General features: G+C 42.8%; 1 protein-coding gene and 1 long non-coding RNA gene across 3 annotated transcripts in view; one reads left to right on the forward strand and one right to left on the reverse strand.

The window, feature by feature from the left end:
- The window catches only part of LOC109296121, a 637,130-nt gene that overhangs the window by 442,674 nt on the left and 168,450 nt on the right, over window positions 1–26,006 (forward strand). The window lies entirely within an intron of this gene.
- Window positions 1–26,006, reverse strand: part of STAB2 (stabilin 2) — a 166,554-nt gene that overhangs the window by 35,902 nt on the left and 104,646 nt on the right. For both annotated transcript variants that reach the window (XM_019515340.1, XM_019515339.1), the window contains 15 exons: window positions 24,176–24,271; window positions 21,715–21,760; window positions 20,773–20,849; window positions 18,873–18,998; window positions 18,171–18,244; window positions 15,490–15,561; window positions 11,947–12,066; window positions 7,703–7,750; window positions 5,523–5,606; window positions 5,290–5,436; window positions 4,725–4,865; window positions 4,275–4,334; window positions 3,442–3,618; window positions 3,256–3,345; window positions 2,026–2,172 (listed from right to left, as the gene is read on the reverse strand). In XM_019515340.1, the coding sequence (XP_019370885.1) occupies window positions 2,026–2,172; window positions 3,256–3,345; window positions 3,442–3,618; window positions 4,275–4,334; window positions 4,725–4,865; window positions 5,290–5,436; window positions 5,523–5,606; window positions 7,703–7,750; window positions 11,947–12,066; window positions 15,490–15,561; window positions 18,171–18,244; window positions 18,873–18,998; window positions 20,773–20,849; window positions 21,715–21,760; window positions 24,176–24,271 (1,505 nt within the window). The remainder of the gene's footprint in view (window positions 1–2,025; window positions 2,173–3,255; window positions 3,346–3,441; window positions 3,619–4,274; window positions 4,335–4,724; window positions 4,866–5,289; window positions 5,437–5,522; window positions 5,607–7,702; window positions 7,751–11,946; window positions 12,067–15,489; window positions 15,562–18,170; window positions 18,245–18,872; window positions 18,999–20,772; window positions 20,850–21,714; window positions 21,761–24,175; window positions 24,272–26,006) is intronic.

Here is a 26,006-nt window from a genome sequence, read left to right on the forward strand (position 1 = left end):
GAACTGGGGCGCACAGAACTGGACACAATACTCCAGCTGTGGCCTGACCAGTGTCGCATAGAGGGGGAGGATCACCTCTTTGGCTCTACTCGAGATGCACCTGTGGATGCACGACAAGGTCCGGTTAGCCTTGCCAACCATGACCTCGCATTGTCGGCCCATGTTCATCTTGGAGTCAATAATGACTCCAAGATCCCTTTCTGCCTCCGTGCTCTCGAGTAAGGAGTTCCCCATTGTATCCCCGGATCATGCGGGTGGCCCTCCTCTGGACCCTTTCAATGTTGTCCACATCCCTCCTGAAATGGGGCGCACAGAACTGGATGCAGTACTCCAGTTGTGGCCTGACCAGCGTCGCATAGAGGGGGAGGATCACCTTCCTGGCTGTACTTGAGATGCACCTGTGGATGCATGACAAGGTCTGGTTAGCTCTGCCAACCATGACCTCGCATTGTCGGCCCATGTTCATCTTGGAGTCAGTAATGACTCCAAGATCCCTTTCTGCCTCTGTGCTAGATCCCTTTCTGCCTCACGAGCCCCTGCTACTTAGAGGTATGTAGAAAAAACATTTAAAGCTGTGTCTATGTCCAAATCTCTGAATCTTTCTGAATGGATTTGGAGGGTTCTGATTCGATTTGGAGAGATTAAAGGGCCCTCTGATTTGATTCGGATTCAGAGATTCAGCCACTGAATCAGGCCGAACCTCTGCCGAATTGAATCAGGTACTGAAACTTTGCACAGCCTTACTTTATGGTGCCTCACATTGAGTGTGTCTATACATGCACATTTACTACATAGTAATTTAGGTTACTGCACAGTAACTGAAAACTACTGCGCAGTAAGGGTGTGTGTCTACATATGCATTCCCTTACTGCAAAATAAATGTGGCAACTTAAGATGACTTGGGTGTAAATTTGTTACCTGCACAATGCCCAATTAGTTACTGCGCAGTAACACACGTGTGGACTCATTACTGCGCAGTAACACTGTATGTGTGGACTGGCTTGGGACTAACTTGAGTCTCAAATCGGTCCGCACACAGTTTTACTGCACTTTAATGGCTGCATGTGTAGATGCCAGCCTACAAAATGCTTACTGTAGTAAACATATGTGTAGACATGCCTATTGGGTATCTAAATCACTAGTCAATTTTTGAACTTTAGACTACGGTGTTTTTGGTTTTGTTTTTTTTTTTTTTAAGATACTAGATACCAAAAAATTCACAGATACAAAATCCTTCTGCTTTTTGGAGTTCATTTAGGTTCAGCAAGAAGTTTTCCTACATGCTGCTGCACATTCAGATCACAAACTTAACATGGCTAGTAGGGACACCCTCAATTATTACCATGGTGCTCTGCATTCGCTACCTTATAAACTAGAAGCAGTGTGGCCACATTTGCTATTTTAGCTGCCTTAGGTCTGTGAGAAGACAGTGACACCAGTTCCATTCTGGGAGGTACTGCACGCTAAGTCTGCAGTCTAGACACAGACTCAGATGCATTTAAACATCTGCCTGGGAAGGCATATGGTACTGGCTAGTGTTAGAGTGGATTCCAGACTAGGTAGAGGATCGCTTTATTTTTTTATAGAGAGTTGCTCTATGTAATTCAAGGATACTAATACCATCCTTTTATGGGTAAGAACTTCAATTTGCATTATTCAAAAGGGCAAAATAATTTTTGCACTATGTTTATGGTCATATTTGTATAAGATGGGCTTGTCTAGACTAGGAAAAATGGCTGAAAGATGTAGAATTAGCTAACATGTTTCATTCAGCTCTGACCTAGTCCCCAGCCCCCCTTTTCCTCTGTGTAAGTGCAGCCATACCTAAGAGTTTTTTTTGAAGTTTTTTTTAGTGTACATTTAGCTAGTCAGAGTCCACCAGACAAACACAAAGTGATATATAAAGCCAGGTTTTAGCCATAGAAAGTAATTGTGATTATGCTGAAATTGCTGGAAATGGTACTGCTGACTTTGGTGGGACCATGATTTGGCTCAAGGGAAAAAAACCTGAGTCAAAGGACTGACCGTGAAATTTCCAGTGATAAAGCTATCACATCGTCCTCCAAGGGTAGGGTCTGTTAACATGCAGTCAATGCCATATGCAATGCCACCATCAAACTCCAGGTGCCGCTGCATGATCTTACATCTCCTGTCATTCAGAAAAAGAGCCCCCTGAGAGAGAGAGAGCAAGAGAGGGGCCAGAAAAGAAAGTCACAGTGTAAAGAGCTAACTTCACTGAATGCCTGGTTAAGACCCGCTGCAATTTTTTCCAGGAATTAGTAAAATATGTCTTTAAGCCAATTACCTCTTCAGATACTGCAACAACATTTTTCGCTGTGCAGGCCTTGATCTCTATAAGGGTCCCAGAGAGCTAGGCCCCCTCACACCATTATCATGGCCAATGGGGCCAGACATCACCACCCCATGATTCCCCTCTTCTCCAAGGGTATGTCCTGTGCTCCATCACAACACTGACAAGAGAAATCATGACCCCATGTGTATATTTTCACAGGGCCATATTTTCAGAGACAGGTACTAGAAAAGTCAGTTTATTCGGGCAGAGGTATAGCATGTTTTGTGCCTAGGTAGCAGCAGTAGTAAAGGCAGTGATGGTGACCAAAGGTGGTAGTGACTGTGGGCAGCCAGGCTGACAGAGGCAGCAGCTACCATTCTTGAACCCTCTCTAAGTCAGTACCTGGGGCTGGTGCCCTGGTTGTCCATCTCTGGGTATACTCCATGGACATGTAATAGGTAATTACACACACACAGCAATGAATTTGTGCATTTAATTACTGTTTAGACTTCTGCAGTAAAAATTTATAAAACATAGCTCTTACTGTATATATGCAACTCTTGATGTTTCTTTCAGAATCATATTCACATTGCATTTATTCATTTTATTGTGATGTGTTGCATATGATGGCACTATGATATTTTCCTTTTGAGGTATGCACCAGGCAGTCATTTAGAGCAAATACTGTCTTATGACAAAGAAAATCATTACTCAAAAGGGTAATGAACCATCTACTCTATTAAGAAAACCCATCTTTTGTGTCTATTAGCTGGGGTATCAGGAGTGGCTAATATGGACCATTTCACAGGTTCATTGACTTCAGAATCACCACTGCCTTTAGAAGGCTCCACAAGAGCCAAAAGGCCAAGAGGAGTCTGCACTAGTGGATCCTAAGAGCCATATCTAGGTCAAACAGGTTGTTCCATGAGGGCTCCTGATGTGTTGGTGCATTAAACACTTACAATATCATTATTATCCCCACATTTTACACTGAGATCAGAACCTTGAAGGGTCTTCAGTGAGTTGGAGCCAGGGAGATCACAGGCTGAAATCTGTAGAAGAAAAAATTCATAGAGGAGGAGGTTTGGTATGGAGGGACAGAATCTTAGCAATTATGAATCATTTGGAAATGTTTGCAAGGACTTCACCTTGGCATCTCTGATGATGTGGAATTTCAGGTATTGTACCAGTTTGTCCTTGTTAGACTTTTTAAACAGGAAATCCTGTTGTTCCTGTGGCAGTGCTCTGATAGCTGCATCTGTAGGCCAGAACAAGGTGACTGGCTTATGGATAGGATCGTTGATTAGACTCATCAAACCAGCATCCTGGAACACACCAAAAATGTGTGTGAAAGTGTCATTGTCTCTGAAATTGCCCCCATACAAAGGATTCACACAGAAATTTGTACTGTAGCTACCAGTAAATTGGTAAAGAAGTGAGAACATTGAAAACATCTGAGCCTTCTTGGTAAATGGCACTTTTTTCTCCCTCCCTGGGTGCTAAACGTCATGATTTAAGAAAGTGGATGTCTCAAGTTTCTATCAGCATTCAAAATAAGCGAGCTGATTTTCAAACGTGTTTTAGTATCCAGCATCTCTGATTGCAAACCGGGCCACTTATTTAGACACTTAGCTAATGGATGCTTTTTTGAAAAGCTGGGCCAAATAGTTGTGGTACAACATATGAGGAGATGGAAGGCTATAGTTGAGGCAGTTATGGGTCCTCAAGGCTTGTGAGCCCAGAGAGAGAGAGAGACATGGGAGGACCAAAGTATGGGGAGGATTTATGAATATGCAGATCTGCCAAGTGGAAGACAAAGATATTGAATGCTGGGACTACTGCATAATCTGATGACAGCCAGTCCACATGCCACGCTGCACACAGCCTAGTCTCACAGGTACTGTGCCAGTTCCACAATTTGACTCTTAAACTGTGTACATTTAAAACTGTGCCAACAGGTCATTGACTCATATATTCATACCTCTAGCAAGTTGCTGAACAGGATGTATCCATGTTTGGCTGCAACCATTTTAAGGCTTTCCTAGAATGACCAAAGCATTCAGTGAGTTTATGGTCTTGTCAGGGAAATAAATTACATCTACATTTAATATGTATATGTTAACTTCGGTTTGCTCATCACTGTGAATTCAAAGCCACTTTCAGGTCTTTTTTCAGATGCTCTCTGTATGACAGATACTCTCCTTTATATAAATGTATTTCTTTGATGAATGTTAAATATAACATTGATATAATTTAAAACGTGCAGCAATGGAAAACTATGCTGATTACTCTTGGTAGGAGCTTTATCACAGCATTACTTTTTTTTGGTAACGTTGCTTTTTTTTTGGCTAACCAAAATTAGATAGAAACCCTTGGATTAGAAAGGCAGAATGATATCACTGGAAAGTATATGTACATGAACTAAACATACCCGCTTAGTGCCTGACTCCCCTGCAGGGAACTGCTGAATATGTTGTGGGACTAGCATTTTATCTATGACATGGATCACACCATTTGTGCCAACAGCATCGCTGGATACTATCTTCGCTTTGTTGTTCAAATACAATGAATTCTGAAAAGGTAACACAAGTGTTTTCCATGGAAATGTGTGGAAAGAAGACATAGAAATCAAACACCTTTAGCATGATAAAGTTAACACACTGTTTGCAAAGCACTGCAACAAAAACGCCCTATTCTTCATAATTTAGAACTGGGTCCTGCAATATTTAGTCACAAAAGTAATCCTTTTGAAGTCAATGGAACTTTCCAAGTGAGGAAAGATTGCTCATACATGAGTTGAGGGTTTGGAGAGTAGAGACTTAGTATAGTAAACGGAGAGGTTTACATTCATCAGGGTTGTATTTTATTGAATGCACTTATTTTTTATTAATTTGTAAAATGAAATGAACGAAAAAGGGAACATTTTGATTTAAAAAAAACAAATGAAAGTGGTCAATTGTGTTGCTTTAGCAGTTGAATTTTAACCGTTTTGTTACCTGTGAGTAGTTGACCTGGATGGGATCCCCCTGGAGAGAAGTGACATTTGCAGTTGTTGTGAGGTCATTATAGAGTAGTCTGGCACAGGCCACCATGTGGTACCGAAGAATTTGGGGCATCACTCCACTGGTAATCCAGTATTTAGTCTAAGGCAAGAAATGAAGGAGTAAAAAGGCAAGGAAAGAATAACATGGAAAGCTGACTTACTGGAAATCCTTTGTCCTTGACTTACTTGTGGTTCATTGACAAATGCTTCTTTATTGGGTGCAAACACAGTGAAAGGTCCAGAGCCTGTGAGATCATTGATAGCAAGGCCCTGGAAAGTTTAAAAGAAAAGAGCAGAAATTAATGTGCACAGTTCTACCCAGTTTCATAGATTTCACAGACATTAGGGCTGGAAGGGACCTCAGAAGATCATCGAGTTCAGCGCCCTGCCCGAGGAGCAGGAAGTCAGCTGGGGTCATAGGATCCCAGCAAGATAAGCATCCAATTTGCTCTTGAAGGTGTTCAATGTAGTTGCTTGAACCACCTTGGATGGCAGGCTGTTCCAGACTCTGGGGGCTCGGATGGTAAAGAAATTTTTCCTTATGTCCAGCCTGAAATGGTCTTGTAGTAGTTTATGACCATTCAACCTCGTCATCCCTTGGGGTGCTCTGGTGAACAAATGTTCCCCCAGATACTGGTGGTCACCCCTGATAAACTTATAGGTGGCCACCAGATCACCCCTCAGCCCACGCTTTTCCAGGCTAAAGAGCCCCATGGCTCTCAGCCTGTCGTCATAAGGTTTGTTTTCCTGACCTCTGATCATGCACGTGGCTCTTCTCTGGACTCTCTCAAGCTTCTCCACATCCTTTTTGAATTGTGGAGCGGAAAACTGGACACAGTACTCCAGCTGTGGCCTCATCAAGGCTGAGTACAAGGGGAGAATGATGTCCTGGGATTTGCTTGAGAAGCATCTATAGATGCAAGCCAGCGTTTTGGTTGCTTTACTAGCTGCAGCATCACATTGCAGGCTCATGTTCATCTTGTGGTCAATGATGACCCCCAAGTCTCTTTCTTCTGTAGCGCTAGCCAGCGTAGCACTGCCGAGCCTATAAGGATGCTGCAGGTTTTTCTTCCCAAGGTGGAGAATCTTGCATTTTTTCAGTGTTAAAAACCAACAGGTTCTCATTCACCCATTTGCTGAGCCTGTCCAGGTTAGCCTGGATCACCCGCCTGTCTTCTGGTGTGCATACTTACAGTTGATAGACTGTACTGGGGATTAGGACCTCAAGATATACCAGGGGCCTCTGTTTTGTCCTCTGTTGAATTGGAGTTCCAACTGCTCACCACCTTGCTTTTGCTCACCACCTGCCTCACACTGAATCCCCTTGTTCATCCCACCACAAGGAAATGCAAGGGCAAGAAAAACAGACTGCTGCCATGTGGACTGTCCCCTCTCAATCCCTTTACCCTTGCAGGTTTTAAATTGTTTTATCTGCTGGATTTGCCTGATCATGCTCTCTCAGCTTCTTTGGTTTGATGGCAATTTATTCTGTTATATGCTGCCTATCTTTATGACAATGAACAAGGAGTGCTGAAAAGTGAGAGGGAAAACCAGGCTCAGTAGCAAGGCAGAAAGGTTGCAGGTCTTGCAATAGAGTGAGGATAACCCTTTTGCTTAGAAAAGTCCAGAAGTGTTTTTATAGTGATGTGTGCACGCACACACTCCTGCATGCATGCATTTGTGTATAATTTTAATGTTGTTATAGGGTCAAACTGAGACAACCGCCCTCATTTTGCAAGCTACTGGTCAGAGAAATCTCTCCCAACAATCTAGATAGAAAAGGCAAAGAATAAAAGGGAAACAGAGAGGTCAAGTGACTTGTTCAAGATTACACAGCTGGACAGAGGCAGAGCTGGAAATAAAACGCAGGCCTCTTTACTAACAGTTCAGTGTCCAGTTCAATGGGTTAGAAGTGTCTTCATACAGATGCTTACGTTAAAAGAATTGCATCACCATCTGTTGAAATGCTGCTGTAACTGGAGGAGCACACAGTAGCTACTTAAAAGCATGTGATCTCATCCTACAGGTTTTCAGAAAGGTGATGAAAAGTACTATGTACACTCAAAAGCATAGCAGGTAAGCAGAATGCAGTTGTCCACATCCCAATGTGGATGTGAAAAGAACCAGTGGGTCACTGACTGTGAGTGGGCAAACCTCAGTTTTCTGTCCAAGATAACAGAGTACAAGTGCATGATGACTCCAGCCCTAAAGAGAGTTGAGGAGTATAGTCACCAGCAGAACACCTTTTCTTCTTGAAAGTCTCCAAGGTCAATAATAAATCTGCCAAAATCAGACTCAGTTAGGTTATGAGCTCAGGACAAGAGAGAAGGCAACAAAAATAAACATATAATTAAAAAAATTCCTACCTTCATGTGATAATAAAACATGGAAGTATTGCTATTCCTGAGAAGCTCCTGCAACCAAGAATAATAGAACACTTTAACTGAAATGTGTGAATTTAGGATTCTGCTTGAGGAATATAAATATAATGATTGCATATAATGGGGAAAGAGCAGTCTTTGTTTTAGAAAGGAAACTTGCTGGTCTAGAATATACAGTACCCATTTGCATTATTTCTGTTGTTCTTAACTGGCTTGTGATATCACTTATCTCACTAGCTTTTCAAAAAGCAGTTGCTTTGAGAATCTAAGAATAGTAACATACATGTTCTTACTATTGCTGTCATGCCAGCTATGTGTCAGCTTACTCCATTTCTTTCTTTGATAGTTGTTATTATTATGAAAACCTAAACAATAACACCAAACAAAACTTCAATATTGCAGGTTAGAACCTGGAGAGGATCACAGAATCAGAAGCCAGGGATGGACCTTGAGAATCATCTAGTCCAACTCCCTGCAAAATGCAGAATGCACTTTTTTTGAGCTGACCCAGAATTAAAGAGTAGGCATTTTTGTCTTGCATAAAGTAGGATCTTTATGGAAAGTTACATATATATGTCAACATTTAAAAAAAAAAATGGCTAGAGATTTGGGTTGCCCAACTTGGCACACTTTAAAAAGATCTGAATTTTACAGGGTAACTTTTTAATACTGTTGGAAAGCCACATTCCTTTAATAGTGTTGAGGTGATGTTGCCATTATAGTCCAGGAGGTATGTGAGAAGCAAGAAGTGTTGTGGGTGGTATCTTTTATTGGACCAACTGTATGGTTGGTATAGACACAGACAAGCTTTTGGGTATCACAGTACCCTTCCTCAGGCCCACATTCCTGTAATGTGTCTCAAGCTGTGCATTGACAACTACTGGCCTCTACTTAATAATAGAAAGAGACAGTACATCTAGGACTAGGAGGATAGATGTTTGTACATGTTTGAAGAGGCCCTCCGGTGAGTCTCAGGCTTTAGGCTGCTAAACATTTTAAAAATTTTCAACAAAAAGGAAAGAAAAATTACCGAACATATTTAAGAAGTCTGACCTCTGAAAGAGGGGCTAAGACAGGGGTGGGCAAAATATGGACCGCAGGCCAGATTCAGCCCACCAACTGACTGGGTCTGGCCCATGGCTGCTCCTGTGGCACTCTGCATGGGGCCAAACCCCACCCACTCCTGCTGGGGCAGCCCATACCATGCTCCCATCTGCTTGTCCAGGCCCCGGCCAGCATAGGCAGCTTCTGGAGGGGCTGTTCTCAGTGCAGCTGGAGCTGGCTGGGTGCCACTCTGCTCCTCTTGCCTCCAGCTGTGACTCCTCCTCCTGCCCTTGCTGTGCTGCTCTGGGCAGGCAAGGAGGAAGCTTCAGCTGGGTGGCCCCTGCCCCAGCATATGAGGCTCAGCATGTGTCCCAGCATTCAATACCCACCCGCAGGTGGCTGCTCATCTCTCTAGGTGGGTGGAGTGGGCAGAAGGCAGCTGGGAGCTGGAGCCCCTCGTGCTGAGGCTAAAGCTGCCCAGCTGAAGCTCCCCCCTGCTTGGAGCAGTGCAGCAGGTGCAGGAGCAGGAGGATAAGCCGCCGCTGGAGGTGAGAGGAGCAGAGCACCACTTGGCTGGCTGTGGCTGCACTGGGAACAGCCCTGCCAGAAGCTGCATGCACTGGCTGGGGCTGGGGCTGGGTCCAAGGCTGGGCTGGTGGGCACAAGTGTGTGGGAGCGCAGCGCGGCCTGCTTGGGAACGAGTGGCCGGGGCTTGGCCCCATGTGACATGCTTTGGGGGCAGCTGCGGACCATACCACCTAGGTGAGCTCTGCTTCATGAGCCTCCCATGCCTGCTGTCCCTCCCCTCCCCTCCCCTCAGGCTGGCTCCTGGAACCTAGTGCCCAGGCAGCACCCCCCCAGTACATGAACCCCTTCAACTCTCCCCACCCCTTCCACAAGACAGGTGTGGAGGGAGCAGACTGGAGCTTGGCCTGGGCCCTGGCCCTGTGACCCTTACCTGCCCTGCTTCCAAACACTGTTCTCTGCAGGCCCAAAGCCCCATAGGGAGTTTTGGTGAGTTGTTTGGGGGAGGGAGTGGGCAGGGGGGTGCTGATCTAGCTCACAACAGCTCATCAAACTCCCTATGTGGCCTCTGGGCCTAAATAATTGCCCACCCCTGGGCTAAGAGAACTGACTGTACACAGAGAAGAAGAATGGTAAGAAGTAACACGCAGCCATCTCTTAGTATCCATGAAGATGAAGAAAAAAGCAGGAAGGGAATGACTTAGTGACAACTTCAGGATGCTTCTTATTTAACAGGTAAAGACCAGATTCATGCTAAATAAACTGAGGAGGAAATGTGTGTTGGACATCATCTCTGAGATATTACTGCTGATAACATAAAGTCCCTTCTACCTTTTCAGTTCTGGACCTTTTGTTGCTAGATGTGGAAGGAGAAATCTTTGCTCTTTAAAGTTCAGGACTTTGTCTCTGCCCAGCTTATATGGCCTCTGTAAATGGGGGAGATGATGCTTCCAAGAATATACCGCTTACCTGTTCCCTTGCACATGCTCCAAATTTGGCATTGCAGTGGTGAGGCCACTTCATAAATGTCTCCTCATGATTTTTCTCAATATCTTGGTTTCTAGTGACCTTGGCAGCAGCCACTGGAGATGACTGGGGCAGTCTTACTGGCATATGTCTAAGTCTGTAGTTTGTGAGTGAGGGTGGGAGGAATAGGTAGGCATGTTTGGAAGCATTCCTACTATTACCTGGTGCAGCTGCGGTGTATACCTCTCTCAGAGGTGCCCTGAGCACTATAATTTCCATTCAGGTCAGCTGGAGAAATGGAAACTTAAAATCTCTGAAATTGAGGCTGTGGGTGTTCGAAGCTGGGCATCCAATGCTGAGATACTTAACAATTGTTGATGCATTGGAAAATTTAGCCCTGAATGATTTGTGCTGAAGTTCAGTGGCAAAACAGGAGCCATTTCTTCACTTCTAGTCCCATCCACAATTTACAAGGCCTTTTTGATTGTTCACAAACTACCTAACATACAGCAGCTGTACATTAAAATATACCAGATAAACGAGAGGTAATTTTTATAGTTACTGAAGAGAAAACAAAATACTGAGGTAACCATATCTTTTATCTAAGCAGAATTGACATACTTTTAAGGCAGGGGTGGGCCAAATACAGCCTGTGGGGCAGATCCAGCCCACCAGACCATTGTACCTGGCCCACAGGGCCCCTAAAAAATTTAGAAAATATTTATTTGCTTCCAGGTGCCTGTCAAAGATGACAAGACCCAGGGGCAGTTGGATCCAGGGGGAGCCATCAGCAGGATGCAGCAGCCCACCCCTGCCCCACCCGCAGTCATTTCCCTGCTTTCCTGCCCTGGTACTGCTCCAGCACCACGTGGCTCCCAGCTGCATCGCATGTGTACATGTGTGCGTGCATGTGTGTGTATTCATGTGTGTGTGTAGGGAGGGATGCTGTATGTGTGTGTGTTTGTAGGGTGTTCCACATGCACACCCCACCATAAACATGCACCCACACCCCCCCTGCACTGCCATACATAGATCCCCACACACCCTCACTCACCCCGGCCACCCCCCGTACACAACCCTCCACAAACCCCATACCCACCCACATCCCACATATCCCTAAACACACCCACATGCTCCCTCACCCCACATCCACACCCCACCTATCCACCCCCCACACACCCACAGCCTCCCCTACACCCCACATATCCACACACCCACAGTCCCCCACAAACCTATACCCCCCAACAATATACAAGAGTAAGACTTCATATTAAGCTATTGTATACAATGACCTCTATGTACACTACACAAATGCATGTACACTAGGAGAAAAAATATTTTTTTGAAATCAAATTAATGACTGTTTTAGATATTCGCTTTTTAGAATATAATTTGATATTTTTCTGTTTCTGAGATGCCAAACACCTTGCTGAAAGGAGTACTTCCAGGGCCAAGGGGAGGGACTTCTAGTGGCAAAGGTCAGGGGGCAGGACCTCCAGTCATAAGTTGGCGACCAGGGGGCAAGGCATCTGTCAAGGCATGGGGTTACCCATGCAGCCCTTGACAGCTCGCCAAAACTCAGTAAGTGGCCCTCTGCCTGAAATAATTGCCTGCCCCTGTTTTAAGGGATTACTATTGATTTACATAACTATTTGAAAACTATTCTGTGGCAGTAAAGGAATGTTATGTTTTACCTGATAGATGTTGCCTTGACATTTAAATCCATCCCCAATATAATCAGGTTTGCAGGTGCAGGTCCTCTCTGTCAGCTCTGTGTCATTGCAGATTGCAAATTCACTGCAGCCACCATTGTTCTTATTAGATCATGAACACCAAACAAAATCTAATTAGTTGGTGTATAGTGTTGCCAAAATAATTTTAGTTTGTCACAACTTCATCTTCATGTATTCAGACAGGAAATACTTAATCCCACATGCTACTCAAAAAACCCCCAAATTTGATGACATTTCCACAAATGGTAAAAAGTTTTCAGAATAATTATTGACACTTTAAACAAAGCACATGATCCATTTTTTGCTCCCTATCTCCTCAGTGCACTGTAACATGCCATGACTTACTACTACCCAAAGGTTTTCCATGCAGGCCTCCTTTTGGAGCCTGAGGCTTCTGGGGTCTGGAGAGTTTTGGGACCTTGAGAATTCTGACCTCCTCTGAAGAGGGGAGGGAGCCACAAATGACTGTACACCACCTCTGTAAGTCTGGGATTCTGCTGGTTAGACTTCAGCAAAAGCTCTAGCTTATGGCTGTTGTACATTGCTCTCTGTGTAGTTAGTAGGTCAAAACACCTGGGCTAAGTACAGTCAAAAAGCCCAAGGCTGAATTGATTTAATTTTCTCAGGTTAGTCTAAGATGCGTAGATTAAACCTATAAGCAAGTGAAGAGACATTCACTTCTTATTCTAGAAATGCAACCACATGCCTGTAGTGGCCCAGGCCAGCAGCTGGGGGGCACTAGAGCATGCCTCCCTGCTCTGCTGGAGCAGACAGCTTGGGCCAAGTCTAGCCTACCCATCATGGGAGTGGGGGAGGGTTTCTGGGGAGGTGCAAAGCATCCTAGGATGCTTAGGGACTGTGAGTTAACTTTAATCAGAAGGGGATCTGGGGCAGAAGTTTAATAAACTGATTTAATTTCAATCAGTTAGGTCTGATACTACATTCATCCAGGTTTATCTTTAAACTGGTTTTAGCCATTTTGAAAGTGGTTTATGTGCAATGAACTTCTGTTGTGTTACAGATTTGAACTAGTTTCTGATCCCTGTATTGGCTTATGTGTGATTTCTGTCCCTAGCTCTGGAACACTGAGCTGCCACATCCTTCTCCAACACATCCCCATTCTTATCCCAGCTCTCCCTCTCCAGCTGGCCCTGTGCTGAGAAGTGTGATGTGAGAAGTACAGGTGTCCCCAGTTGCTCAGTCTGTTTTCCAGCCTCTTTTACACCCAGTGTTTCATAGTTTTAGGGTCGGAAGGGACCTGAGTAGATCATCTAGTCTGACCCCCTGCCATGGCAGGAAAGAGTACTGGGGTCAAACGACCCCAGCAAGGTGTACATCTGTGTACAAGGTGTACTACTGTGCCTGCCTACACTGGGCCAGAGTACAGCCCTGAATTAGGGTACAAGAATAACTGAGATAGTCTGATTTTTAGACTGCAACCTGGCTTGCTTCCTGGACTTTTTCTTCCTGGACTTCATTTAGTCTGACCTCTCGTGGGAGAGCCATCCTGAGCTGCACCCTCACAGGATCTTGCCCAAAAGGATCCTAGCATACTTCTGATCAAATGCAGTAAGGTTTCTGTATGTGCACTGGTTATTTGGGTTTCTCTAGTCAGGCTGGTGGAAAGGGAACTGTATTTATTCAAAATTTTCTGGGAGGCTTTGCCATGGAGAGGTTGGTGACATTACAGTTGGACTGGCATGCTGCATAATTGACAAAAGGCAACCTTTGGTACAAACATTTTTTAAAAATGTGTTTTAAATAGCATTATAATTAGAAAAGTAGAAGAGAAGCTGGTAGGATAAATCCCACACAAAAACATATGCAGCAACCCTCACCCCTCGCTTTTGATTTCTATTTTTTGCGTATTTTGTTTGTGCAGCCATTGAAGTTTGGAGAAATAACCTGTTGACAGGCCAGGCCAAGGGGTGACAAAAATGAACACCTACAGCTCAGTGGGTATATCTGCATTGTGGATTGCTGGGTAGCAGGGCAAATTAGACTGTAGAGAATGCTCTGCTGCTGTAGCTAGATCTACTTGGAGATGGTCCTCCTTTGAGCAGGGGGTTGGACTAGATGACCTCCTGAGGTCCTTGCCAACTCTAACTTTGTATGATTCTGGTACCTGAACTAGGTCGTTTACAGGTGAACTTGGTTGCTGAACTAGGTTGCTAGCCCTGATATTTATACACTACATTATGCCCACCAGTGCAGACACACCTAGCAAAAATGTGTTAGTTTTAAATACTGAAGATTTTTCCTCTGACATCAATAAGCAAATGCTTGTGTGTGTCCTATAGCTTTCTCTTGCAGCGTGTATTTAGGGAAAATATAAATGGGAGTTTAGTCTGAGTCATGTATACTCAATGACACCTCTTGGACAAAATTCAACTCTACACCAAGGGCCAGCGCTAGCACTAAGGCTTAAGTGGAAGCAAATGGTGCCCAGAGCTAGTGCTAACTCTCTACACTGGGCTAATTTCATGAGAAAGGGCTTGACTGTCCAATCTGATTGAGCCCAGCCCACGTAGAATGGCATTTCTCTAATTCAGCAGACACAGGGGCAGGCCTGACTTACCTGTGGGACAACATGCCACTGGAGGAGTTAGTGCAAAGTGTCCCTTCTTCCTTTTACACCAGCAAAGAGTTCCATAGCTACTTTGTGCTACCTTCCTTTTGCAAACTAGGGAATCTGCCCTGCAGTAGTACATGGCTAGGGGAGCCAATAAGCTAACAGGGATGAGGCACTGGTTTTCATCTCATTAATTTCCCATTTTACTATCTCAACCCAGTTGTTTAATTGTCTCTCCTAACAACAGCACTTACAGAATTCTCTTTAAAAAACTAGTACTCAAGAAATAGAAAGCATTTTATACAGTGGGGTTTTAAAAACAGTTCCAGCAACAACTGAAAACACCTGTAGCAAAACAAGGAAAGCTTCTGCTCCTATTTACCCACAATGAACCAGTGTCTGTCCAAAGCTATGATTTCACACCCTTTTTGTACATCCAGTGAGCAAGTTGCTGGTGTATGTGGTGGCAGAGTAGTTTATATGTCTTGCTATGACCTCGGAGGCCTGAGTTTAAACACCTGAGTTCACAGCAACTGTCCGCAGGTGACGCAACTATAAACAGGTAAACTCGTCACTCAGGCTGGGGAATAATGGCAGCCAGATGTGATGCTGGTGACATCACTCCTTATGGTTGTTCAGCTGTATATAGAAACCGGGGTACCTTAACCACACTAGCTCTATGGACTGCTAGGCTTGGAAAAAACTTGGAACAGGCTAAACACTAAACTGTTCTGTAATGGAAGCCTGATACCGAAAAAGCCCAAATCACATGTTGACAGCACTGAAGCACATGCTTAGATGTTTTCCTAAATGGGGTCCTAGCTGGGATAAGATACACATTTCTAAGATAGGCTTGAATGCATGTCAATTCAAAAGCACATTGGTGTTATTTCAAAATTTTAAATGATGAACAGATATAAAAAGATACTCACCACCGAGCACAGACTGATGTACGTGCATGTTTTGCCATCCCCTGAATAGCCTTTCAGACAATTACACACTGCCTATCAGGAGAAGACAGGAGCCAGATTAACACTAAAGCACATGAAACTTGATCACAGTAGCTTTTAATCTTATTTGTTTTATACCATCCAGGCTGATATTTATGCCAAATGAAGGGAAAAAAGAATGCAGAATCCCATTGTATAGTAAGAACCATTTTGTAATTTTCCCTTTCTTTAGCTACAGGCACGTCATCCCTCTGGGGCACATCCCCAGATGGTGTAAGCCACTGTAGCCCCATCGGTCTCAATGGAGCAATGCCAGTTTAAACCAACTAAGGATCTGTCCTTGTACATCTATCTATCTTGCTTTTCTTTTGGAGCTCTGGCTATCTGGGAATGGCCTCTATCTCACCTCCTACAGTGTTTCCATTTCAAATATCAGCTGAAAACACAACTCCTCTTCCATTTTTATCCGTATTATTTAAATTGGTAAATCAGGTCACATTATTTTGAATAAAAATAAAAGAAAGAAACTAGGGCACTTTTATCAAAACCTTTTTAAGGTGATGAAATACTTTTACAAAAAACAAAAATATTTTGTTCAATAAAACGCATTCTGTTGTTGCTACTGGCATTTTCTTATTCAACAGTGTCATATTCATTTTTTATTGTAATTACACTATGATTTTTTCTTTGCTGCATGCTGTTACCACACAGCTGGAAAGTTAATATGGCTAAATGAAATAACTTGTTCTTCCTTTAATAGTTGTACTTAATACCTGTCATTTTAGAGTCTGGGGGCATTCATTACATTACTTTTTGAGGTATTATTCAGGTATCAGAAACTAAAACTACCAAGCAGTAATGGCAGTTTATTTAGTGTACTCAGATTCTAAATATACCTTAATAAATGACCTAACTCTTTGAGGATACAGGTTTCATAGATTCATACATGCTAGGGTCAGAAGGGACCTCAACAGATCATCAAATCCGATCCCCTGCCCTGGGCAGGAAAGAGTCCTGGGGTCAGATGACCCCAGCCAAATGCCTATTCAGCCTTCTCTTAAAGACCCCCAAGGTAGGGGAGAGCACCACCTTCCTTGGAAGCCCATTCCAAATTTTGGCCACCCTTATCGTGAAGAAGTTTTTCCTGATATCTAGCCTAAATCTGCTCTCTGTCAGTTCGTGACCATTGTTCCTTGTTACCCCAAGAGGCACCCTGGTGAACAGAGCATCTCATGACCACCCTTCCTGGACTCCCATCTTGCCAATACTCTTATCCTGCAGTGCATCATTGACTAGACTCCTAAGCACACTGAAGTTAGCTAGGTTGTAGCTGTATTGGTCTACAGGCAAAAGGAGTCAGAACTCATGAAAGAGCTGATATTTTTTATTAGCCCAACTAGATATTTGAAAAAAAAATTCTTTATTTGCAAGCTTTTGGGCACACCCAGAGAATGCAAAGATTGTACAATTTCTCCTAGGTGGAAATGAATACGAATGAGAAATGAATATGAATGAAATATGAATTTTCATTTCCACCTAGGAGAAATTTTGCAACCTTTGCATTCTCTATGCCTGAAGAAGGGTGAGTGTGCCTGAAAGCTTGCAAATAAAGATTTTTTTTGCAAATATCTAGTTGGTCTAATAAAAGATATCACCTGTTCCATAAGTTCTGTTTCCTAATTCTTTGGGGAAGCACAGGCAAGTCACGTTTAGAATTAATCCTCTGCTTGTAGGCTTTTATAGAAGATAGAAGTATTAAACATATTACTCTAGGTAGGTCAACTGCGGGGCTTCTTAGGAAGAAGCATAGCCACTGCTGGGCTGCCACGACCCCTTCAGTGTAGATGGGTGGTTTCAGACCCCCCACTATGAGCTGTCCCATGCATAAGAGTTGAGATGAAGGAGTAAGTGATCTGTGCTAGCAAAAGGACTGATACAGATAATTTCCCTCCTAGAGCAAATGGGAAGCATGAACCTGACTATGACTCACATTCATTGTCTTTTTTGCCCTGCTCCTATATTTTCCTTTTATGCAGGCTGGATTATACAGTTACAGTCTGGCCCAGAGTTACTGAAGCATGTCTGAAGTACTAAACTAGAAACATAGTAATAAGTAATTCAATTATACAGTTAAACTTACTTTCAGGAATCAGTGGCAATTACAAGTGTCAACAAGTAGAACTGTAGTATTATTAGTTAATAATTTGTTGTAAACATGTTGTACTTACAATCATTGAACTATAATGTCTAACTGTTAAACACTACTAGCTTCAAACACATTTGAATGGCTGTAGTACCATTGCTCTGATTTCAGTAAGGACAGAGCCAGAGTGGTTGATATTTGCACCAGAGATGCCAGTTGTGCTAATGGAAGTTTTTCCTCAGGGCTTCTAGCTCTGTTTTCAGATGAAAACTGCTAAAAAATATAGATTAATCAAGACTCTCCTCCGAATTACATTTCCTGTCAATTTTTTTTTAGCATTGTTTTTAGCTTTCTCCACATTTTTCTAGGTTTCAACAAAAAAATGAAAATTATTGAGGAAAGCACAAACTACTTTGTCATACCAAAAATCCAGTATCTGAAAAAAAAATGAGAATTTTTTCACTAGTTCTAACTGGAAATGGTCCCTAATCTTATATGACTGCCCTGACACATTACTTACCTGGTTAGGTCCAGTTTGTGTGCATTCTGCATTTCTATCACATCCACCATGGTTCTTCAAGCAGGGGTTGATTTCTTTATATAACAAAAACAACCAGAAAGATCTGAATGATTTATACATTCTCACTTAATGGTCTGTGTAATGTAAAGTGTACTAGGATTGTGGATTTGAGATAAAGATGATTCTTTTTGCTTCTTAATATGCACCTTATAATTTTTTTCAACTTTCTTGGCAAGGACTGTAATCATTCAGACAATACTGCTCATAGAATGGTTTTCTGTGAGGTTTAATATGGTAAGTCTTTTTACTTGTGCTTGAATGGGTTAAGGAACCATAATCCAAAACAAAATGCCCACTGAAGTCAATGGAAGCTTTTGACTTCAATAAGCTTAGCATTAGGATCCCGAAATAGTTATTTTTGTTGGGATTCAGATCTCTGGTATCTTCACAGTTATTAATGCAGAAGAATTGTTAGTTATGGTGAGTCTTGCATTTTGCATTTCCATGGATATGATTTTCTTTTAAAAGTCTTTTGCATTTTGCTTCAAAACAAAAGGTACAGAGAGCGGTATCTCTTTAGGGATCCTTGGCTTCCCTTGCTTATGCTAAGGGGTATTAATATATATGGGATATGCATTCTATAGACATGCCAGTACTACCTCTCCAGCTTATGACAGGACCATTGATACAGTTTGAACTTACCCAGGCACACTATTCCATCCCCAGTGTATCCCATTTTGCAAACGCATACTCTGTTCCCAGGGGTGGTTCTTCTACATTCAGCTTTGACAGAACAGCCACCATTACCAATTTCACATGCATCAATAGCTGCATCACAGGGGAGACAGAAAACCGTAATGTATTTGAATTGTTTAGTTTTAATTTGAAATAACTCTAAATACAAATAGATTCATTGACATTTCATAAACAAACCTTTCTGATTTAAGAGTTCACAGAAACAATTTGCATTGTCCAATTTATTTCTTAATGGTTACAACAGGAAAAGGAAAAAGTGCATTTCTAATGTGGGAATCATTTGTTCTTCCAAAATTCCTCTCTCTCATTGCTACATGTGACAAAGAAAAATAAATAAGAAGGCTTTCACAGTTTTCATGGGAACATAGGGATTCTCCTAAGTTTTCTATAGTTTGCTCCTTACCTCTACACTTAAACAATCTTGCTTTGCAGGATGTCTGGATGAGTGTCCAGTCCTTGAGTTTCCCCAAGGTGGATGCACGTGTCTGTAGGGCAGAGCGCTTTGCACCTACCAGTCTAGTAAGTCAGAGATTGAACCTCTGGAATCAAAATTCCAGCCTTTAGTTTGACAGAAGTGAGCATTTCCTTCTGGGCCAATGGGCTTTTCTGATAAAAACAGAAGTCCTGTGGTATTCAATTCATGCTAAAAATGCTGTCACAGAGCTACCGTCAGATGTTGTATTTTCAGCTATTACAGTAGAATAAAATATTTTTAATATGGACAGTCCTATGACATCACTCATCCGTCTTCTAGGAAGAAGTCCCATTGACACAAAGTCAAAATGGCATAAATACATGGGTGGCAGTATGTTTAGGCTGTGTAGTACTTTGACTATTCAGATGGAAATTCTTGCCATTTTCTCAATTCCAGAAAATGCTGGGCCCCTGACAGTGACCTGGGCTGGGCTGGGCTCTGCTGAGATAGGTGTGTAGGGATGCAGAAACCTGATGCCCATGACCCCAAAGAGCTCTTCTGGAAGTTTGAATGGCCATAATGCAGTGGTATTTTGGCTCATAATCCTTTCTGCTCAGGAATATTTCTACACCAGAAACCAAGAAGGGTTGGCATAGAGCCACTATGTCAGCTCTGCACCACCAAGGGCTCGCTTCATACATGGAGAAGTTGTAGGTAGCAGATTAAATTGGCTCTCAGATTTCTGCCACTAGGATATAGCAAATATCCATCCATTATATGGGTGGCAGGATCTTGACTTCAGATACTGCTCCCTATTATGGTGAGACAAACACTCCCTTGTTCTCCAGGGCACTATTTTAATCAGATAAGGATTAGGAAAGGCAACTATCACATTAATTACATGTACTGTAGCAGAAAACAACCTGGGTCATAAATCTGGACACGTCAATTTTTCAAAAGAACACCTGGGATTAACCGCAGTTGCCTCTTTCTTAAATTCTCCATTAAGTAGTTTTATTTTAGCATCTGAAAATGTGCATCCATTCAGAAAACAGACTAACTGCAGAACTGACTGAAAGTGCTATTGTACCCCAAATCAGCCTATATTCAACAGGCTTTGTCTGAAACAGAGAACAGACACAAACCAGATTTTGTCACTCCCAAACTAACCCAGCTCCAGTTGTGCACAATATGTTCCTTATTCCCCATTCTTCCCTTTTAGCCACACTCTACCACATCTCAAAGATTTGTCCTTTGCTTTTGTGAATCCGCACCTGTTGCCATCTATTCATTTTGAGTAAACTGGCAGCAATCCTGTTTTCAATTCATGTATATAGAAACATGCGTCTCTCGCCAGCACTTCTGTTTCACAGTGAACATCAAGTACTTCAAGCACATTCTTTTAAAAGGTAGAAAACAAAATCTACTTGCCTGTACAGTATGTTCCATTCCCCTTAAACCCAGCTGCACACTTGCAATATGCACTACTATTAGACTGGAGAAAGCAGCTAGAATAGTGAAAAGAAAAAAATGCTACATCAAAAATAATCACTTTCTCTGTATTTTCATCATTCTTCCACTACATCTTTCTGAATGTGATGCTCATAAAACCGAATGGACAAGAAGATTTGAAATATGACACTGTTATAACAATGCTATTAATTAAAATGAAGGAATGTCAAAATTTCACAGTAACTTTATAACCCACACTAATTTTAAGCATCCAAGTGTTTGCTGTAGCCCTGCAGACATCCTTGCCATCTATAAATCTAGCAAATTGCATGTCTGTTTTCTCATGACTTGTGCAAAAGTGTCCTTTTTTGAATGCAAACCTTGTTTTTTTGCAGTCTAGAAATATAGGGGCCCAAAGTTGGGCATCAAAACATTTAATGACCTCAAATTAAAGACTGTTTTTGTAAATCTGGCTGATACAGCTAAAAGAACACCTGTTATGAGCTACAAAGAACAGATAGAGCAAAAGTCTGCACTCAGCAGATTACAAGGCTGCCCAGGACTGCGTCCTGCTTTTTTAAACATACATAGAACTCCTCTGTGCTGATCTAAGAGTATAATTTTGAACAGAAGATGGGATAAATATTTAAATGAAGTGGTCAGTGGAAAATAAAATCAGATCACTGAAAGATTTTGAGGTCTTCTCTCATCCTGTTTTCCTGGCCTTAAGTCTGTACACGTGAAGTGATCTTTCAAAATATCTTTCCTTACTCTCCAAAAACCTCAGCTGTCCTGACCAGTGTTCTCTTGTGCGTATGGTGACTCACTGGGTTCTCTTCAGCAAGTGCTTAGTTCAGGGGCAGCCATGTCCCTTTAAAATTTTATTTGTCCCTCCCCTACATGACTGGATTTTATACGTACTTTGCACTGGTATGACATGTTCTGTTACATGCATCATCTTTGATTTCTGAAAGAGAGAAACCACAGACTTTTACAGCTTTTCAAGTCAACATTTTAAAATGATAAATCCTTTTACCACTCTTGTTTCAAATACTCCCTTTCACTTTCCTCCAGAGGCCTACAGTTTTACATTTATCTCGCAAGAAAACTGATAGAAGGCACTGGGATTTACTTGTGGTTTAAGATACTTTTCATTGGGTGCAGCTACATGAGATGTTTACTGTGGAATTGCCTGATTAGCTCCATAGTAAATGTCTCGCATCTACACATGCAGGGCTATTAGGCTAAAAGAAACTAATAAACTCCACAGCAGGCTAGTACTTGTAAATACAAGAACTAGCCTACTGTGGACTTATTTACTGTGCAGCAACACACATGTAGATGCTGACCTGGGTGTAAATTTGTGTCCGGTCAGTCCAGCCAGCAGAGGGCCACAATTCTTCCTGCTGCCTAGCCACATGGCTCAGTAAGCTCCGCTGCCACCTGACACATGCACCTGCTGCCTGGTTCTGGCCCTCCATGTCCCTTGCTAGCCTGGGGCTGCCCCCTGGATCCTGGGCCACACTGTCACTGCCAGCTGGAGCCTAAAGCTGGCCCCTGTGCCTTCTGCCAGCCCAACCTGTCATCTGGGCAGCTGTGGCTGGAGCCTGAAGCTCCCCCTGGTTGCTGCAGGGATCAGGAACAGCCTTGGCCTAAATTGCTCCTTCCAGTTCAGTTTGCTTCTGTCCTGGGTGCATGTGTAGATGTTGTGCCCAGGAATAGTTTAATGCATTGCAAATTGCTCCACAGTTTATTTAGTTGCATTAATTGTATGTGTAGACATGCCCACTGGGAATCAAATGGCAGTATCCAGCCTTCTGTTCAGAAAAATCCATCCCTGTATACTGGGATACCTGTCCCAAGCACCACTTAAACCATATTTGGGGGCATTAGGTGGCCTGTAATTGATGCACTGGCCTTGTGCTGGTATTTTACCTATTTTTTAAATATGGGAGAAAAGCACCTTTTTAACCACTTAATAGTTATCAACAATATGAGATACAGGAGTTAAAGGAATGAAAGAACCTCCAAGCATTTTAAATTATGGATTAATTGTAATTATTACAAAAGTTATCTTCAACATTACCTACTACTTGACTCATCCCCCATCAGACAGTTCTACTGTTAATCTAGTAAAAGGAAGGGAGCTGTACTATTTCTCTTAATTATTTTATTCTGTAAAGCCTACTGAACAAGCATTGTGTTGAAACTGGCTGCATTAACTCATTGTACTGTGCCTAATTTCATTTTCCTATTTTAAATCTTATCTAAAATCTTCTTGTTCTGCCCCTCTAGCAGTCACAGTTTACAGGGGGCTAGCAAAGGAGCTAGGCATGACTGAAATGTCACTAGAAGATCCCAGAATAAATTTTAGTGAGAGTTCAGTGGTGCATACATAGCTGCCCTGTGCTGACTGATGCATAAGCTGCATTTCATCCCTAGGGCATGTACTGTGTCATCAGTATTACACTGCATAAAAAAATAGCAGATGGAAAACACAAACCCCCTAAGCTGGGGCATCATCACCCAATTGGGGGTGGGGGGAAATTGCCTCTGAAAGAATGAGAGACAAAATGCTATTGGTGTAAGTTATACAGATTTAAGGTTCATCTGTCCACATCCAGTCTGGGGTAGATGTTTGTTAAAGTGGCAAAGTGGTCATTACTTGCTGTTTTGTCATCTAGAAGTGAGCTGCTGTAATGACTGCCTCCTGTGGGAACTACCCCAATATAGCTGCACATCAGTCCATTCCTGAACCCGGTTTATGTTATAGAAGTATACAAATGGATGTAAATTACACCGGGGTATGTGTACAGACCCTTGGTGTACTGGTATTCTCACTTAGTTCATACTGTGTTTTCATGAGGGGCTACTAGTTACTGATTTTCTCTCTTGCATCTCCATATGCTGGTGAGCCACAGTACTTTTTGTGTTTCTCTGTAACATCTGCCTGGTCCTTTGGTATTAAAGATTATGTGTCATCCAACCCATTAATTTCTTACAGCACCTATCCAATCTAGACTGGTATGCCTTACATTTGTGCTGCTGTTAAGCATGTAGACCTGCAGCCCAAAAAGAGTCACAGGGAGTTAATTACTCAAGTCCCATTGCAAGTCTGTGCTTTTCCAAATCAATTTTCTGTTCTAAGCCATGAGTTTATTCCCCATGACTTGTTAACACTGGTGATTAATTCCTTATATACAAAACAGAAAGCAAAATAAGGATGTTTCCTTCTGTGGCAGGCTGAGGGCCTTTTTATAGTGTTGAGAAGCTGCTTGTTCTAGGTGAGAACCTCAAGTACACATTACATTAAGATGTATTTTCTGCTGGTTATTGCTCTAGATCCACTGAAAAATATGCTGACTTCTTCAGAGAAACTTACCACTGTTGCATCTCACACCTCTCCATCCAACATCACATTCACAAGTGCCATCTCCTTCAGTCCCACTGTTGCATTTCCCATGGACACAAGGACATTCTAAATGTGCAGATATGATTAAATCATTTAATCCAGGAATACTCATCTCCCAGCCCACGAGCCAAATCTGGCCTGCAGAGCCATGGCATGTAGCCTGCAGGGTTCCTTGGGAGTTGGGAAATTTGGCGGTGGGGGAACAGTGACAATTAAAACTGCTACCCTTCCTTTGCTGCTGAATTCCCAAGCACAGCACAGCAAGTTAAAAGCCTCATATAGTCTAGACAGCAAATTAAATGTCTAGACTGGGCTATGCAACCTCCTCTGTACAGTCAGATCAAGCCAGACTATCCCCCTTCCCCGTGTACATAGCCAAATTGAGGCTGGAACATGCCCCCTTTGCCCCCATGGCCAGATGAAGCCAGGCCATGCCCTGTCCCCCATGTGGCCAGGTTGGGGCTGGGCCACATCCTCTTTCCTCCCTTCTCCCCTCCGCTGCATGGCTGGATGGGGACCACTGTTGGAATCCAGCCTGCAGACCAACTGGGTACTGTCCATTTGGCCTGCAGGGCAAAAAGGTTGAACACCATTGATTTAATCTATACCGTGAATAGAGTACAGGAACAATGGAAACATTAGAAGGATTTTCCAAATGAACTATATCCCCATAGTTTTTGTTTTCTAATCTCTGGCTCTTTGTGCCCCCTGTTAGCCAGGTCTGTGCTGACCTGGCTCAACCTGCTGCAGTACTGAGCGTATGTTCAAACATGGTGCCCAGGAGCGATACACTCCGGTGTGATATGTGCCAGAGTTTATTGCTCCGTGCTAACTGCACATGTAGATACGCCTATTATGTATATTTCAAGGGGTGTATTGCTTTGCAGTAGAAACTTTTCAAAGACAAATGGACCTGGGGTATGTAACCTTTTTTTGTGCCTTTGAAAATAAACCCCTAAGTTGGGGGTAAATTATTTAGAAGAGTGTTTGCAATTGGTGTTTGTTTGCCACTTAGCAGAGAATAAATCTGAAAAATGAACTGTATAATTTTCAAGTTACTGCTTCCATACAGGACTTTTAACTGGAAATCATATTGGTGAGAGGTGAAAAGAGAAAAGCTTTTCCTGAGCCGCTACACAAAGGTAGTGCATGTAGGTCATGCAGGCAGAGCTAATGAGCGGAGAATTGCTGTGAGAAGCATGGTAGAGGGAAAACACCTCTATTAGAAAAAGAGAAGAAGCAATTACAATGCTGTGCATGAAACTAGCCCAGTATAATTGGGTAAAATGAGGTCTTTGAAAGATGGGAGTTTTAAGACTAGTACCAGGGCTGCCCTGGTCGAAAGGTGAAAGTCCAGCTGTGCCAGGGAATGAGAGGCTGTCCTTCACTTGCCTGGGAAGCTAAAGGCAAGACATTTTAATTTTAAACTACGCTCTGGGTGCACCTACATGAGATGCTATGTTGCCATAGTGAGGAGCTACAGTGATGTTGCTCGTTGCTATGGCAACTTAGCATTGGCACGCACAAACCATGAAGCTACCACTACTAAGCAGTAGCAACAAGCTCCTGTGCAATAGCTTGTCGCTACTGTGCAGTAGGGTGGGAAATGACCCATGTGATGCTGGGACTGTGCAGTACTGGTGGTTACTGCTCAGTCAATTACTGCTCAGTAACAACTGCCCAATCAGGCACATGGGTAGACGTGCCCTCTGTGGGATATGCTTTTGCCCAATCTTGTGATTTAACTTCTAGTCTTGTGATATGTGTTAATGGGAGTCTCAGCTTCCATTACTAATGGAAA

Source organism: Gavialis gangeticus, unplaced genomic scaffold (assembly GCF_001723915.1).
Source record: "Gavialis gangeticus isolate Ggan-Ray unplaced genomic scaffold, GavGan_comp1, whole genome shotgun sequence".
Classification (NCBI taxonomy): domain Eukaryota; kingdom Metazoa; phylum Chordata; order Crocodylia; family Gavialidae; genus Gavialis; species Gavialis gangeticus.